At 38.7% G+C, this 18709-nt stretch overlaps 1 protein-coding gene across 8 annotated transcripts in view; it reads right to left on the bottom strand.

Moving 5' to 3' along the window:
- STAG1 (stromal antigen 1) overlaps window positions 1-18709 on the bottom strand; it is a 400292-nt gene that overhangs the window by 136586 nt on the left and 244997 nt on the right. For all 8 annotated transcript variants that reach the window (XM_036266503.1, XM_036266505.1, XM_036266501.1 and 5 more), the window contains one exon: window positions 10652-10775. In XM_036266503.1, the coding sequence (XP_036122396.1) occupies window positions 10652-10775 (124 nt within the window). The remainder of the gene's footprint in view (window positions 1-10651; window positions 10776-18709) is intronic.

The following is an 18709-nucleotide window of genomic DNA, read 5'->3' as shown; positions in this document are numbered from 1 at the left end:
CAATAATGTTCTAGTTCACCTGTGGGTGAAAAAGGATGTGCCTATCATTTGAGGGAGCAGGATCAATAAGAACTACAGAATGTTGGAGGCTAAGAATCACTATTTTCTAGAGAAAAAAAATGACAAGTTAATTAATCACCAATTTAAAGCAAATGTTGCTCTTCGACAAAATTTAAAGAGACACTTATCAAGTGGCAAGCTTGTGAGCGCACTGCAGCATGGACCACGTCTGGACCTTACAGAGGACGTGGGTAAGGGCCAAGGAAGGAGGTGGCGGCTCCTCAGCTCCTGAGCAGCTTCAGAGCTTCAGTTCTTGCAGCTCTGAGTATTCAGAACGTCAGAACAGACCACAAAGTGGACAACTCACTACTCTAAGGAGCTGACTGCATTCTCAGGTCCGATTCCTGAGAGCACTTTCCAGTGAAACACCTGCATGCAAATCTCTGCCTCAGCATCTGTTTTCTGGAAAACCCAAACTAAGTTGACATTTTCAGAATAGAAAAAAAATGGTAGCAGAGCGAATGGAAGCTACACAGACCATCTCCCAGGACCAACTGGAATTACAACTAAAATAAAGACAAAACATTGGGAAAAACCAATAGAAAAGAAGCTGGAGAGAACCCGTATAACCAGGAATGGAAGGAGGAAACAAAATCAAGCCAGGTAGGGACTCTGCAGGCATGAGAAGGCTGGGAGACTTTGGACAGCAGCTGAGGGCTGTTTTAGCTGTGAGCAGTTCCCACTGAGAAGGTGGGGGTAAAAGAGCACCAAATCAGCTACTGCCACTCACTGTAGACTTCAGCACAGGGAGGGCAGACTGGACTGGAACAGTGTGAAGAAAGTAGGTGGTTCATGGCTCTGGGGAGAGAACTGAGATAGAGGACAATGGGAGTTTTATGCTGAATCACTCTCTCGTAGGACAGTAGTTATCTTACTCAAAGAGCCCCTTCCAAGGGCCTCAGGGAAAAGCAAAGGCTCCTTCCTCAGGAATTTAATACCACTAGGCCAAGCCAGAGAAATGCAAACTGAGGCTCACTAACAGCTAGAGTCGGACAGCAAGCAAGTGCTCCACCCACTGGAAATCCTCTTTCACCTGAGGGATTTTTTTATTCCGCTGAGGGCTACAAATTGGGGTTCATCAAGTAATGGAGACTAATAGCCTGCGGGCAAAAGCTAGAGGATAACTGAACCGTTGATTGGCCTGCAAATCTACCCAGGAAAGTAAGACTTGACAGTGGTATTTAACATGGGTCCTCCTACACTCATCCAAAGCAAGTAGATAAAGGGAGCCACAACTAGCAGAACACCCACACCAATAGAAAAATTTGGCAAGCTCCAAAACCCAATGAGACAGCCAAAATGGTGAAACAAAGAATCAAATCCCAAATTAAAGAACAAGAGAATTCAACAGGTGAAGAGATAAGTGAAATGAAATTAGTAAGATATCAAAAGCAGAGTTCAGAGCAATGATTACGAGGAAGCTCAACAGCATGAGTAAAGATATAGAAACATTGAAAACCAACCACTGGAAAGGAAAAACCACAAAGTGGAAATGAAGAATGACATAGCAGAAATAAAGAACACATTGGAAGGAATAAACAGCAGAACAGAAGAAGCAGAGGATTGGATCAGTGAACTAAAAGACAGTGTAGAAAAAAATCATCAAATTAGAGAACTGAAAAGAAAAAAGAATTCAAAAACAGGAAGACAGCTTAGAAGAATTGTGGAACAACATGAAACATAACAACATCTGTATCATAGGAGAGCCAGAAGAAGAAAATGAATAAGGGTTAGAGAATATATTTGAAGAAACAGTGACAGAAAACTTCCCTAAATTGGTGAAGGAAAAAGGCATACATGTTCAAGAAGCACAGAGAGCCCCAAGTAAGAAGATCCCAAACAGGCTCACACCAAGACATATAAAGAGAGAGAATCCAAAAGGCAGCAAGAGATAAGTGACAGGTCACTTACAAAGGAACCCACATAAGGCTATCAGCTGACTTCTCAACAGAAACTCTACAGGCCAAAAGGGAATGGCATATAGTAATCAAGGTCATAAAAAACAAGGATCTGAATCCAAGACTACTCTACCCAGCAAGGCTATCATTCAAAATAGAAAGTCAAATAAAGAGCTTCCCAGACACAAAAAGGCTAAGGGAATACATTTATTACCCATGACCAAGTGGAATTCATCCCAGGGATGCAAGGCTGGTACAATGTTTGCAAATCAATAAATGTTATGCACCACATAAACAAAATGAAAGATAAAAACCATATGATCCTATCAACAGATGCTGAAAAAACATTTCGACAAAATCCAGCACCCATTTCTGATAAAAACACTCAGCAATGTGGGGATAAAGGGATCACATCTCAACATAATAAAGGCCATATATGAAAAACCTCCAGCCAACGTCATACTCAATGGGCAGAAACTAAAAGCATTTCCCTTAAGAACAGGAACAAGACAGGGATGCTCACTTTTGCTACTCTTATTTAACACAGTACTGGAAGTGTTAGCCACAGCAATCAATCATGAAGAAAAAATAAAAGGGATGCAAATTATAAAGGAGGACGTGAAATTGTTATTATTTGCAGATAACATGATTCTGTTCATAGAAAACCCTGAAGACTCCATCAAAAATCTACTAGATTTAATAAATGAATTTGGCAAAGTAGCAGGATACAAAATTAGTATCAAGAAACCGACAGCACTCTTATACACCAATAATGAACTCACAGAAATAGAAACTAAAAAAAAAAATCCAGTTACCATTGCAGCAAAAAAATGAAGATACGGAATAAACTTAACCAAAGAAGTACCTGTTCTCAGAAAACTAAAGGACATTGAAGAAAGAAATAGAGGAAGATATTAAAAAGTAGAAGCATGTACCTTGTTCATAGAATGGAAGAATTAACATTAAAATGTCCATATTACCCAAAGCAATCTATAGGTTCAATGCAATCCCCATTAAAATACCAACGACATATTTCACGGAACCATAAAAAACAGTCTAAAAGTTTATATAGAACCAAAAAAGACCCGATTACTCACAGCAATCTTGAAAAAGAAGAACAAAGTAGGAGGGATCACAATACCAGATATCAGATTATATGACAAAGTCACTGTAGTCAAAGAACCTGGTACTGTCACAAGAACAGGCATATAGACCAGTGGAACAGAAAAGAGAACTCAGAAATTGACCCATGACATTATGCTCAATTAATGTTTGACAAAGGTGGCAAGAGCATACAATGGAGTAAAGACAGCCTTTTTAATAAATGGTGTTGGGAAAACGGGACAGCTACATGCAAAAATATGAAACTAGACCACCAAGTTACACCGTACACAAGAATAAACTCAAAATGTATAAAAGACTTAAATGTAACTTGTGAATCCATAAAAATCCTACAAGAAAATGTAGGCAACAAAATTTCAGACATCACATGCAGCAGAATTTTCACTGATACAATGCCTAATGTAAGAGAAACAAAGAAAAAAATTAACAAATGGGAATACATCAATCTAAAAAACTTTTGCATAGCAAAAGAAACAACCATCAAAATGGAAAGGGAGTCCACAATATGGGAGAGCATAACTGTCAACGATACATCAGATAAAGGGTTAATTTCCAAAATATGTAGAGTACTCATACAACTCAACAAAAGGAAGACCAATAATCCAACCAAAATGGGCAGAGACCTACAAAGACACCTCTCCAAACAGAACATACAAATGGCCAAGAGACATAAAAAAAATGCTCAAAGTCACTGTGAGGTATTGCCTCGCACCTACCAGAATGGCTGCCATCAACAAATCATCAAACAGTAAGTGGTGGAGAGGGTGTGGAGAAAAGGGGACTCTAGTACACTACTGGTGGGAATGCAGACTGGTGCAGCCACTACGAAAAACAATATGGTATTTCCTAAAAAAATTAATGATTGAACTGCCATCTGACCTAGTGATCCCACCTCTAGGAATATATGCTAAAAAGCCTGAAACACCAATCAGAAAGAATATATGTACCCCTATGTTCCTAGCAGCACTATTTACAATAGCTAAGATCTGGAAACAGCCCAAGTGTCCATCAATAGACGACTGGATAAAAAAGCTATGGTATGTATATACGATGGAATACCATGCAGCTGTAAGAAAGAAAGATCTCTTATCCTTTGAGATGACATGGAGGGACCTAGAGAGTATTATGCTAAGTGAGATAAGCCAGTCAGAGAAAGACAAATATCACATGATCTCACTTATTTGTGAAATATAATGAACAAAATAAGCTGATGATTAACAAAATTGTCCCAGAGACATAGAAGTAGGGTTCTGACTGACAAACCTCAGAAGAAGGGGACATGGGGGAGGGAAGAGATAAACCAAAGAACTTATATACATAACTAATGGACATAGACAACAATGCTGGGGGTTGGGGGATGGGATCGGGAGGAGGGTGTCAATGAGGGAAAAAGAAAAAAACATCTATAACAACAATAAAAAGACACATCTCTTTCTGATAAAGAACTGATCCTAACAAGGACCAGGCCCAGGACTCAATTTTAAGAGTGGTAGAATTTAAGAGGCTGTATCCCAAGTCTCCCATGCCAAACCCAAGGCCATAAAAAAAGCGGCTCAAGTCTAAAGAATATCTGGGTGACCTGGCCAGTGTGACTCAGTTGGCTGAGCATCATCCCATGCACTGAAAGGTTGCTGGTTCGATTCCTGATCAGGGCACATGCTTAGTCCCCGGTGGGGGGCATGTAGGAGGCAATCGATCAATGTTCTGCACTCCTATCATTGTTCCTCTCTCTTTCTCACTCTCTCCAAAAAAATTAATTAACAACAACAAAAAAAGAATATCTGGGTAGATGCAGCTGAGAAGCTTGAATTCCAAGATCCCCATGACCTAGTGGACCTGATGATAAGGCTCATATCCCTTGTTAGAGGATAGTGTGCCCTCTACCTCAGGCTATATGGAAGCCTCAAGTAAAGTGCCTTAAGGACAATACTTGTAGCCCTGTTCATGATATTCACAATCCTCCCCTTGTGGCTACCTAAGGTCAAATCTCAGCATGGCCCAAGTGGAAAGTACTGTGTCTGCTACGGAAGGAGAAGGATTATATGCTATAAGTACTCAAGGAATGGGTCAGTTGGAACCAGAAAGAAACAGGAGAAATGCTAGGGAGTGGTTGCTGAGAGTGGGAATAAAAAACAGGAAAGTATTTGCATATGGGATATTCTTCCTTGACTCTGGATTTAAGGCCATATTAAGGATCCCTGGAAAATGGCTGAACATATTGCTAGATGGCTCCTGGAAAATGCAATGGTGCAAATTAAGTGAAAGAGATGCCAGAATTGTGTGCCAGACTGTGAAAAAAGGAATTCAAAGACACAGGGAAATAAGCATGCCACAAAGGATCTATTAGATAAGCTCAGAAGACTTACCAGTTGAGTGTTACTCAGGAGGGCCAAGTAAATACTATGTTTACCAAGCCAATAAGGAAAAGACTTGTGGCTATGTTTTGTAGCTAGAGCTGAAAGCAGGAGATACTCGAACAGAATTTATCTTCCAAGAGCCAAGAGATGATAAGATCAAAGAACACCAGAGACAACTACTAGATGCAAGGGGAGCATAATACAGTAATGAGCAAAAGTAGGATTATAGTTACAGTACAAATGATACAATAATTTAATAATAATATAATAAATTGTTCTGCATACTCACAACTGTAAATCTACCTTTGCCCACCCCATAATTGCAATGGACAGCAAGGTTGAAAGGTAGACCATGAGAATCTATGGAAATGGCTCATGGAATATGGTATTCCTGGAAGTAAAACGGGTGGGAAGCTGACAAAGGTATCACATAATCACAAGAGAGCAACAATGGATGAGCAGAAGACTAAAGACAGCTGTACCAATGTAAAAGAATAACTCCATATCTAAGAAGGCATGTAAGTAGTTTCCTTATCTCTCTCCAACTATAGATTTAAAAACAAGGCCAAAAAATGATGAAATCACTCCATCTATCCAAGTTCACACAGCAAATTACAGGTAGAGCAAAGATACTAATCAATTTTTATCTTCACTTTGTCCAGTGATGACTCCCAATCAACTACCTCTTCTCCCAAATCTTGGTTCTTCATCTATAGCATGCCCTGGCTACATTATAGAAACTTAACACTGAAGTAAGGTATTACCCATAAAAGTTATAAAGCTGTAAACTAACTTAGATGAAAACTCCAGTTGCCTTTTTGGTAATTCCTCAAGTTTGGGGCTCTACTATCTTTTGAAAGTATTTCTATTATAATACCTGAAAGCTTTGTTTTTCAATTACACAAAATGTTATTCAAATCTGAGTGCTGTTTACACAGTGCCTAAAGCATAGTCATTACTCAAGAATTATTTTTTGAATGAAAAATGATATAAATACATGAAAACAGAAAAGAAACAGAAAGAGAAAGTGATTTGTTGGAGGGAGCAGTGCATTCTTTTATCAGAGATTATTTAACCTATCAACAGTTTTGCAAAATTATCTCTAGAAAAAAAATGTTAAGAGCTCTAAAAAGGACTGAAGCATAATGGCAAAATTTTATAATAAGCTGTACTTTTTTTTTTCTGTTTCTTTTATTTATTTTTATTTTAAATCTTTATTGTTGTATGTATCACAGATGTTCCTCATTTTTCCCCCATTGACCCCTCCTCCCCACTCCCGCCCCCCTCTCACTTTTTCCCATACTATTGTCCATGTCCATTGGTTATGCATATAAGTTCTTTGGTTTATTTCTTCCCACCCCCCAACCCCTTTCCCTTTGAGGTTTGTCAGTCTAGCAATGAATTTGTACTTCTTAATCCTTTCACCTTTTTCACCCATTCCCACAACACCCCCTCTCATCAGGGAACCAACAAAATGTTCTCTGTATCTATGAGAATGTTTCTGTTCTGCCTGTGCATTTTGTTTGTAGATTCCATTGTCGATACATATGTATTCATTGCCATTTTGTATGTTCATATATTTTATCTTTTCCTTCAAAAAAACCCTTCATCATTTCATATAATAATGGTTTGGTGGTGATGAACTCCTTTAACTTTTTCTTGTCTGGGAAAGTCTTTATATGGCCATCGATTCTAAATGACAGCTTTGCAGGATAGAGTAATCTTGGTTGTAGGTTCTTGCTTTTCATAACTCTGAATATTTCTTGCCACTCCCTTTTGGCCTGCAAAGTTTCTTTTGAGAAATCAGCTGACAGCCTTATAGGAACTCCCTTGTAGGTAAACTAACTGCTTTTCTCTTGCTGCTTTTAAGATTGTCTCTTTGTCTTGAACCTTTTGCATTTTAATGATGATGTGTCTTGGTGTGGGCCTCTTGGGGTTCATCTTGTTTGGGACTCTCTGTGCTTCCTGGACTTGTATGTCTGTTTTCTTCACCAAGTTAGGGAAGTTTTTTGCCATTATTGTTTCAAACAGGTTTTCAAATTCTTGTTCTCTCTCTTCTCCTTCTTTCACCCCCAAGATGCGAATGTTGGCACGCTTGAAGTTGCCCCAGAGGCTCCTTACACTAGCCTCATTTTTTTGGATTCTTTTTTCTTTTTGCTGTTCTGATTGGGATTTTTGGTTCCTTATATTCCAAAGCGATGGTTTGCTTCTTGGCTTAAGCTACTCTACTATTGAATCTGTGTAAATTATTCTTTATTTCAGTTAATGCCTCCTTCACTTCTGACTGTGCATCCATCATTTCTGACTGGTCCTTTTTAATGCTCTTGAGGCCCTCACTAAGTTCACTGAGCATCCTTATAAGCAGTATTTTGAACTCAGCATCTGTTAAGTTGCTTATCTCCATTTCGCTTAGTTCTTTTCCTGGGGTTTTGTTCTGTTCTTTCATTTGGGACCTGTTTCTTTGTCTCCTCATTTTGGCTGCCTCCCTGTGTTTGTTTCTGTGTATTACTTAACGAGAGGTATGGGGCTAGCTGAGACCCGATGCTGCTTGTTTGAAAGAATTTAGGAAAACTTGAAGCAGGATCCAAGACAGGACAATCCTATGGTTAAGCAACTGGCAACGGCTTGGGTGGGCCTGAAAGTTGGGTGGGGCGGGGCCTCAGGGAATCACCAGGGCGGGGCTACCAGTGTGAGCCAGGTTGCTTGAGTCCCAGATATGGTGGCTGTCGGCCGCCCCAGGGAAGGGCCTCTGACAGCACGTTTGTCCGGAGAAAGCCCCCTCTCCCGCCCTTGCTCCAGTGCCAAACAGCTCAGTTCTTCCCTGTATGTCTCTGGCGCCCCTCGAGCTGCCTCCCCTCCAAGCTTAGAGGGAGTGAGTCCGATGTGCACAGGCTCTTTTAGGAGCTGCCTGGGGCTCCAGCCGCATCAGCTTCCCTGAGCCTCAGTTCCCGCTGGGTTTTCCAGCCAGAAGTTATGGAAATTCTCTTCCTGGCACTGGAACCCTGAGCTGGGCGCTTGATGTGGGACGTGGAGTCCTCAGTCCTCAGGGAGGACCTTCCCAGCTGAGGTGTCCTCCTGATTTTTATCCACCACACGTGGGTGTGGGACCAGCCGTCTGCCTCCGCCCCTCCTACCAGTCTTGATGCAGCTTCTTTAATTCCGTAGTTGTAGGACTTCTATTCAGCTTGATTTCAGGCGGTTTTGAATGATGGTTGTTCTACAGTTTAGTTGTAACTTTGATGTGGTTGTGGGAGGACACGATACTGCATTTACCCATGCCGCCATCTTGACCGGAAGTCGCATTAGCTGTACTTTTAAATTCACGCTTCAAGGAGAAAATGCTGATTGTTATTAAAATGAATATATGTGATAGTAATACTCCAGTGGGAATACTGTGAAAGAGTTAAAAGGAGGAACAAGGGGCCAAAGAGTGGTCTCATAAGAATACCATTCAAACACTTGCATGTCCACTCCCTTAAGCATTAACCCTCAGGGATAACATCTAGGCTTCAGTTGTGTTTCAGCTCCAGGCCTTTCAAAAGCAGCAATAACAGACAAGCTATGCCATGGCTGACATCAGGACCAGCTGCACTGACTAATAACGCCCTGCCTGGCAGTGACCAATCAGTAGAGACCACTACCCTGAAAGGACACTCCTGGAAAGCTGATTAATATTCTATTGGGATCATCCCCTGAGACTTCCAGATAAATACCATCAAGACAGAGGATCCAGTGTGGCTCTCCCTCCTAGGAGCATGCCCAAGCCTCCCCAAATCCCTCTTTCACCCTCTCTTCTCCCTCCCCACAGGTGCTTTACCTTTACCCTTCCCTCTCCCCTAAGCTCCAAGAACCCATCTTTTGCCTCTATAACTTGTTTCCTAAGCCCATTTCTTCTATTGCTCACTTCTTCTACCTCTGTGACTTTCTAAATGAATTTTCTCTTGCCTTGATGGTGTGGCTCAGTTGGATGGATAATTGTTCCTGTTCACCTAAAACGTTTCGGGTTAGATTCTCTGTCAGGGCACATTACCTAGGTTGTGGGTTCTATCCCCAGTGTGGGCATGTACGGGAGGCAATTGATCAATGTTTCTTATAACGATGTTTCTCTCCCCACCTTTTCCCTCCCTTACTGTCTCTATAAAATCAGTAAAACATAACATCAGGTGAGGATTAAAAAAATAAACTTTCTCGTACAGTTTGTGTCTTGGCTCTGTATTCTTTCTTAGCCAGAACTCAAATACTGAGGTGGCTGAACCAAAGTCCGGTCTGAGTCAGCAGTCTAACACCTGGTGCTGTTATCATAACCAACATAACAATTTAACGTAAATTGTAACACTTCTATATTTGTGAATATGTGACAATTCAAGTTATAAAATGTCAGGTCATTCATTATAAAAATATAATAATTTATCACTCTTATTCTTGATTATTTTGAAGATTACCTATCCAAGACTCAATAATGTGGGATCTCTTTTAAAATCAAAGCCTTTTCTATCTAATAGAAATTCTTGGAATCCAATTAATCTATTCAACTCTGAGAAAACATTCTACTGTGACATGAAACTAAAAAATTCAAAACAAAACTTATTTAGTTATTATATATTAATTTTTTTTTTTTTTTTTACTTTATTGATGTTAGAGCAAGAGAGGAAGGGAGAGGGAGAGATAGAAACCGGTGACCTCTTGGTGCATGGGTCAACACTCAACCACTGAGCCATACCGGCCGGGTACAAGTTGCACCAAGAGGTCACTGGTTCGATTCCCAGTCAGGGCACATGCCCAGGTTGTGGGCCAAATCCCCAGCGGGGTTTATGTAGGAGGCAGCCAATCAATGTTCCCTCTCATCGATGTTACTCTCTCTCTCTCTCCCCCTCTCCCTCTCCCTTCCTCTATATCTGAAATCAATAAAGAAATTTTTTTAAGAGAAAAATAAGGAATCTCTTCTGATTTCAAACTGAAAAAAGATTATAATTAGCTTATGGGGTAACATATTCTCTTAAAATTTTATATATAGTAGACTGTCAATTTTGGTTTAGTAAGGCATACAACTAAGTAAGAAGGGTGTTCACACACGGGCTAATGTCTCAAATTTCATCATGACCATCAAGTGAATAGTTATTTTGCTTACTATCTTAGACTTCCATACTATTACAAATATTGTCTAGTAATAAGATAAGCATACCCTTTATCAAAACCTGGAACAGAATAACTTACCCTGTCATGGAGAGTCCAACCAACATATTTTAGGTAACTGTCATTTAGGAAGGCATCACTATACATTTTCATCCATACTCCAATTTCTTCAATACAAATGGCTCTAATCTCAGCAATAGCATCACTAGAGCAGGAAGGAAAAAAAAAGGAAACAAAAACCTGAATAATATGAAAAGCCAGAATGTTCTCCCCACTCATTTTCAGCAAGCAATAAATATTAACATTATTCCTAATACTATATTTAATATCTGCACTCTCAAAGGCCTTCAAATTGAGTATCTTCTACTTTTTTATATGGTTCGTGTAAAATAAAAACTACATATGCCAAACTGAAAAACAATGCTTTTGAAAATCATCTTATTTTAGCTCAGCCACTCTTATCCACTGAGAGAGAGAAAGGCAGAGAGGGACAGAAACATTGATGTGAGCGAGAAACATCAATCGGCTGCCTCCTGCACCCCTCCCCCTACTGGGGATGGAGCCCCAACCTGGGCATGTGCTCTGACCAGAAATCGAACTGGGAACTCTTAGCCAATGGGTCGACGCTCAATCCACTGAGCCACACCATCTGGGCAAGACACTGTTTTTATAGTACCTCAAAGTGAAATTACTATGTGAGAAAGAGTACACATTTTCAATTTTATTAGTATTAACCAATTTCTCCATAAATTAGCGCTTCACACATCCTTGCCTGTCACTTGGTATTCTTCTATTATTTAATATAAATTCCCGTCTTTGTAAATTGCAAATTCATGTACTTTGTCTGCTACTGCACTGTCCAAAAAAAACAAAATACATAAGAGCAGCAAAAATAAAGCAGCCCCCTTCCAAGAAACAAAACACAACCACTAAACATCCAAATTATAGCATTTTATTAGCTTTCACAGTCCTACTAAGTACTCATCTCCCAACGATACATTGCACTTATTCTCTGTTGTACTGTATTACCTTTAAAAAACTAATCCCGAAAAACAAAACAAAAAATCCAAAACATAAAAGTACAGGCTATTTTTTTTATAATACAATATCAGGGCAAGATGAATAGGTATGGGACAATAATTAAAGGTGGGAGGGAAGAGATAAACCAAAGAACTTATCCATATAAGCCTAACCAAAGGACTTGGACAACAATGCTGGGGGGGGGGGGGGGGGGAGAGGGGCGGGAATGGTAAGAGGGTGTCAACGGGGGAATAAGGAGAAACATCTGTAACAAAAATAAATTTAAAAAAGGGGGAAAAAACTATGACGATGACTAAGTATGGTAACTTCATATATAGCATACACAACTCATGCATTACCACTGGCACTACCATTATCAATGGTATTGAAATTATGGGTGGCTAATAACTAAGACTAGAGAATATAAACGTTTACCTTTATTTCAGTAGAGAAATCTTCAGAATCTCTTTTTCATAACCATCTCTAAGTCTAATACCTTTTTGTCTTGCCTACTAGACTCCTAAAAGCTTATGTTCTTAGAACACAGCTATTTTCTGTTTTACCAACATGTGAAAGCTTTCTTGACCTCTAGGATCTAACATTTTATTTAAACAGATGAAGTATAAAATAAAATCTCAGTATGTTTCTAAATATTCCCTGATTTAATTACAATATATCTTTTGATATTACAGATATTTTTCTCATGCAGAAAAGTCCTTCAGTCCTTGATCTTCATATAAAATTTCTTTCTAACAATTTAATCTCCATTTCCAATGCCTCATTCCAGATAGGTAATGTTTAGCTACGGGGGTCTGGAAGTTTCCCAAACAGATTAGAGGGCAAAAAGAGGAAAGGTTTAAGACCATCACAACATGGACTAATTTTCATAGCATTCTGGTACTGAAGACTTGAAATGAATAGCTAAAAATGAAGAAAGGTCCTGGCTGGTGTGGCTCAATGAGTGTTGGCTCTTGCACCAACAGGTCTGGGGTTCGAGTCTCCATCAAGGGCACGTCCCAGAGTTATAGGTTCAATTTCTGACCCCAGTTGGTGTGCATGAGGCAGGCAACCAATCAATGTGTGTCTCTCCCTCCCCTTTCCACCCTCCCTTCCACTCAAAGAAATAAAAATAAAACTAGAAAAGAATAATTATGGGGCAAAGTCCTTTGTTGTTAACTCTATTTTACAGCCTAAAAGAATGATTATATTCATTTTTATGAAAAACATATCTTGCCCGGCCGGTGTGGCTCAGTGGTGGAGCGTTGCATGCACTAAGAGGTCACCAGTTCAATTCCTGGTCAGGGCACATGCCCAGGTTGTGGGCCCAATCCCCAGTGTGGGGCATGCAGGAGGCGGCCAATCGTTGTTCTCTCTCATCAATGTTTTCATCTCTCTCCCCCTCTCCCTTTAAAATTAATAAAGAAAAAATATTTTTAAAAAATGTATCTAATTTACTGATCCTCACAGTTATGTCTTTTTTTTTTTTAAATCCTCACCAGAGGATATTTCTACATTTATCTTCAGACAGAGTGGGAGGGAAAGGGGGAGGGAGAGGGAGAGGGGGGAGAGAGAGAGAGAGAGAGAGAGAGAGAGAGAGAGAGAGAAAGAGAGAGAGGGGGAGAGGGAGAGAAGGAAAGATATCAATGTGAGAGACACATGGACTGGTTGCCACCTGCACAACCTTAACCGGAGCTGAGGACGAACCGCAACCAAGGTACGTGCCCTTGGGTGGAATTGAACCCAGGACTCTCTGGTTCACAGACTGACGCTCTAACCACTGAGCAACCGGTCAGAGCAGTTAATATGTCTTTTGTAGGAGACGTGCACCTTTAATTTAATATCTGGACGTAAGCTTTCATTTTGCATTACTTTCTTGGCAAATGAAATTCAAATATTTTCTACTTACAACAAACAAAAAGAAATTTAACTTTAATGAATTTTAATTAAAAAAAAAATCCAATGGAAAAAATACCCTCCAGTGAGAATTAACAAAACAAAAACAATAACAATAACTATAAAAATGAATGAAAAAAAAAACAAAGCCCTGCTAGCTAAAACCTGCAGTCCCAAGTAGTCTGGGCCAAGCACACATGTAGACTAGACAAAAATTTAAAGAGATCCTAGAAATGTGTCATAGAGTGACTAAATAGACAAGTTTCCCACAGATAAATGTCTAGCTAGAGGGCTTTGAGCAAATTCAAAAGTAACCTGAGCAGACCCATGTTCTCTAAACATTATTGTTTGACAGGGAGGCTATGTACAGCAATTCCCGCTTCATGCTACCAGCCCCACAAAAAAGAAAGGAAGAAAAGAAAAAGAAGAAGAAATTGGGGGGAGGGGAACCCCACACAAATAACAAAACAATAAAAAATCCACCCCAAAACAAAAAAATAGTGCACAGGGGAACAACAGGATTAACAACTGATATTTTAGAATCAGTAACAATTAAGTCCAATAGGTAGGAATGACATTGAACGAGTTGCAAGAAAAAATAAAGCTGTCTACCAAGAATTCTATACCCAGCAAAACTATCTTTCAGAAATGAAGCTGAAATAATGACATTTTGAAATAAATAAAGATTGAGAGAATTTGCTGCTGGGTCTTATAAATTCCTTCAACTTGAAAGGAAACAACTCTATATAATCATTCAAATTCACAGGAAGAAATGAAGAGGCCAGAAATGTTAAAAAGAGGGTAAATATAGAAGATGACATAAATATTTTTCTTCTCTTAATTTCATTAAGTCAAAAGAATATATAGATAATGGTTAACATGGTACTGTTAAATTAATAACAAATATAGATATATACATGAATGACAATAACAGCACAAAGGACGGAGAGGCAAGTGGAACTATATTGGAGCAAAGATGCTATGATTTCATGAAATTAAGTCACGTTAATAATATATAATATCTGATAACTTATGCTTGACATTGTAATCCCTAAAGTAACCATAAGGAAAAAATCACACAGAGCAGAGCAGTAACCTGTGAGAGAGTGGTAACAAATTATTTGAACCTTAAGACTGCCCCAGACTTAAGATTGTAAGAAATAAAACCACCAGATACAACTATAAGCTGTCTACAAGAGACATATTTCATATTCAAAGACACAAATGGGTTGAAAGTAAAAGGATGAAAGAAAGACATACCATACAAAAAAGTAACCAAGAAAAAGTTAGTTTATTATTATCAAAGAAGTCTTCAAGACAAAAAATTTATACCAGAAAGGGACATTTCATTATGATAAATAGGTCAATACAAAAGGATATAACAAAACAGCAGAATATATTATTTTATATGTACATGAAATTATATTTTATTTATTTTTAATCCTCACCCGAGGATATTTTTCCATTTTATCTTCAGATAGACTGGGGGGGGGGGGGGGGCATTGATAGAAGGAAATAGTAAAGATTGAAGCAAAAAAATCAATGAAATAAATATATAAAAAGTCCATTCTTGCCCTGGCCGGTTTGGCTCAGCGGTTAGAGTGTCAGCCTGTGGTCCAGAGAAACCCGGGTTTCTCTGGGCACGTACCTTGGTTGCAGTTTGTCCCCGGCCCGGATTGGGTCGTGCAGGAGGCAGCCACTCATTGTGTCCCTTTCAAGTCAATGTTTCTCTCTCTCCCTCCCACTCTAGCTGAACAAAAAATGGAAAAATGTACTCGAGTGAGGATAAAAAAAAAAGTCCATTCTTTGAAAAGATCAGTAAAACTAAAAAACCTTTAGCTAGACTAAGACAAAATAGAGAGAAGACACACGTTACAAAATCAGGAATAAAAAAAGAAGACATCATTGCCAATCCTATATAAATGAAGATAATTATAAGGTAATATCATGAACAACATTATACTATCAAATCTGCAATATACTTGAAGTAGACATACTGCCTGAAAGACAAATCGCCTCTTGGTGCATGGAATGATGCTCAGTCCACTAAGCCACACCGGACAGGCTGATCCTAAAATTTATATAGAAAAGCAAGAGCTTTTTGAAAAAGAACAAAGCAGGAGGACTTGACATTAAAAAGATTGTATGTTCTCACTTATATATGGAATCTAAAATAGTCAAACTCAAAGAAATAGAGAGCAGAAGAGTGGCTGCCGAGATGGGGCGGGGGAGGGGGGATGGGGAGGGGATGGGGAAGGACTGGGGAAAATAAGGAAATAATGGTCAAAAAGTATAAAATTCCAGTTATTAACAGGAATAAGTTCTGGGGATCTAATGTAGAGTATGTTGACTACAGAAACAGTATTGTATTACATACTTGAAAGTTATGAGAGTAAATCTTTACTTTCATCATTACACACACACACATACACAAATGTAATTATTAATTACGGAATATGATGGAGGCACTAACTTTACTGTGGTAATTATTTCATAATATATATGTATATCAAATTATCACATTGTATACCTTAAACTTACATATGTTATATGTCAATTATGTCAATTATATATCTATAAAGATAAAAAATCTCATCTACTATAAAGCTAATGTAATAAATATAGGTGGTATGAGTATAAGGATAGACAGATTAGAAAATCCAGAATAAAACCTTGTACAGCATTTATGGTCATTTGATTTTCAAGAACTGTGTCAAGACAAATCAATCATAGAAGGATGATAGTCTTTCACCAAATGGCGCTTGGACAAATTAACATCCATATGCAAAAAGAGGACTCATATCCTTATTACCGCACCACATACAAAAATTATCTTTATACATGGTTCATCCACCTTAACTGAAAAGACTGAATGAACAGACTTCTAAAATAAAACACAGAACAGCCCTGGCCAGTGGTGTTGCTAAATGAATGTCAGCCTGGGAACTGAGGGGTCTCAGGTTTGATTCCCAGCCCTGGTTGGGGGACATAAGGGAAGCAACCAATCCATGTGTCTCTCTCACATCGATGTTTCTCTATTCCCCTCCCTACCTCCCACTCTTGCTTTAAAAAAGAAAAAAAAAAAGATCAATGGATAAATATCCTTGGGTGAGGAGAAACAACAACAACAACAAAAACACAGAAGAAATATTGAGGTTAGAGAAAATGTTCACAAATGACACCAAAGCATGATCACAGAAATAAAATCAAGAAATGACTTCATTTAAATGGAAAACTTTAGCTCTCCAAAAGACATAATTAAACAAACAAAAAGAAAGTGATAGGCTGTGGCAAAAATAACTGCAAATCATTTATGTGACAATAAATTATATCAAGAATACAAAAAGTATTGCTATAAAAGCTCTCTCACTGCCTGGCCAGTGTGACTCACTGGATTGAGTATCATCCCGAGGACTAGGAGGTCCTGGTTTGATTCCAGGTCAGGTCAGGACACAGGCCCCAGTTGTGAGCTTGATCCCCAGTAGGGGGCGTGCACAAGGCAGCCAATAGATGTTTCTCACATCTTTGTTTCTATCTCTCTCTCTTCCTCCCTCTCTCTAAATACTCAATAAAAACACACATATATTTTAAAAAACCTCTCTCACTAATTGTATAAACGAACAGAAAATCAGTAAGGACAAAAGACTTAAACAACACTATCAACAAATTTTGACCTAACTAACAAAGAAAAAGCACATATTATTTTTCTAAGAAAATAAAACATTTATCAAGACAGATCATATTGTGGGCCATAAAACAAACCTCAATAAATTTAAAAGCATTCAAATCATACAAAGTATGTTCTCTGACTACAATGGAACTATTAATAATCAATAACAAAGTTATCTGGAAAGATCTAAGATATTTGCAAACTAAATATCACACTTCTAAATAACCCATGGGTTAAAGAAACAAGTCAAAAGGGAAACAAGAGTATTTTGAACTGAATGAAAATGAAAAATCAAAATATGCATATTTGGGGGCTATAGGTAAAATAGTGTTAAGAGAGAAATGTATAGAAATAAATTCCTGTATTAGAAAAAAATTAAAGGTTTCAAACCAATTACCTCAGTTTCCACCTTGAGAAACTAAAGAACAGAAAACGTGAAACCCAAAGTAAGCAGAAGAAAATTGAAAAAAGAGCAGAAATCAATGATACCAAAAACAAAAATCACTATAAGTTCAATGTAACCAGAATCTCATTTTTAAAGAAAAAATAAACACAGCTGATTAGCTCTAGACAAACTAGTATGAGAAAAACACACACACACACGTCTGTGAAACCGGCAATATTATGAACAACTTTATGTTGATATTTGTTGAATATAATTCAACAATTTAGATATGTCATTTTCTTGTAAGACATCAACCAGTCTTATATCTATTATAGATATTTAGTTAGTAGTTATAAACACCCCTACAAAAAAAACTCTAGGCCCCAATGGTATAATTCGTAACTGAAGAAATAATACCAATTTTATTAAATTCCAGAAAATTAAAGAGGAGAGAATAGACTGCAACTCAATCAACAAAGTCAGCATTTACCTTGGTACCAAAATCAGTCAGCAACATTCAATTAGGGGAAGAGAGATAGAAACATAGATGAGAGAGAACATCTACTGGCTGTCTCCTGCATACCCCCCATTGAAGATTTGACCCACAATCTGGGCATGTGCTCTGACCGGGAATGGAACCGGTGACTTCTTGATGTATGGGTCGATGCTCAACCACTGAGCCGCAGCAGCCAGGCTATAAAATCATAATTTAAAATAAGACTGCATGAGCCCGGCCGGTCCAGCTCAGTAGTTGAGCACTGACCCATGCACCAAGGGGTCGCTGGTTCAAATTCCAGTCAGGACACATGCCCAGGTTGTGGACTCAGTCCCCGGTGAAGGGCATGCAGGAGGCAGCCAATTGATGTTCTCTCTCATTGATGTCTCTATCTCTCTCTCTCCTTTCTTCTCTCTCTAAAATCAATAAAAATAAAAATAAAAATGTTGGAAATACTCTGCTTCTACTTTTATGCATATAGTTGAAGGTAAAGAAAAGGAATGTTGCCCTGGCTGGTTTGGCTCAGTGGTTAGAGCGTTGGTCGCGACCAGAGTCCTGGGTTCGGTTCCCGCTAAGGGCACGTACCTTGGTTGCAGTTTGTCCCTGGCCCCATGGGACTGTGTGGGTAGCAGTCAGTCGATGTGTCTCTCTCACATTGATGTTTCTCTCTCTCTT

This window comes from Molossus molossus, unplaced genomic scaffold (genome assembly GCF_014108415.1).
Source record: "Molossus molossus isolate mMolMol1 unplaced genomic scaffold, mMolMol1.p scaffold_m16_p_18, whole genome shotgun sequence".
NCBI lineage: Eukaryota > Metazoa > Chordata > Mammalia > Chiroptera > Molossidae > Molossus > Molossus molossus.
Note: the sequence above shows the minus strand (reverse complement) of the source record. Positions and strands in the feature narration are given on the sequence as shown.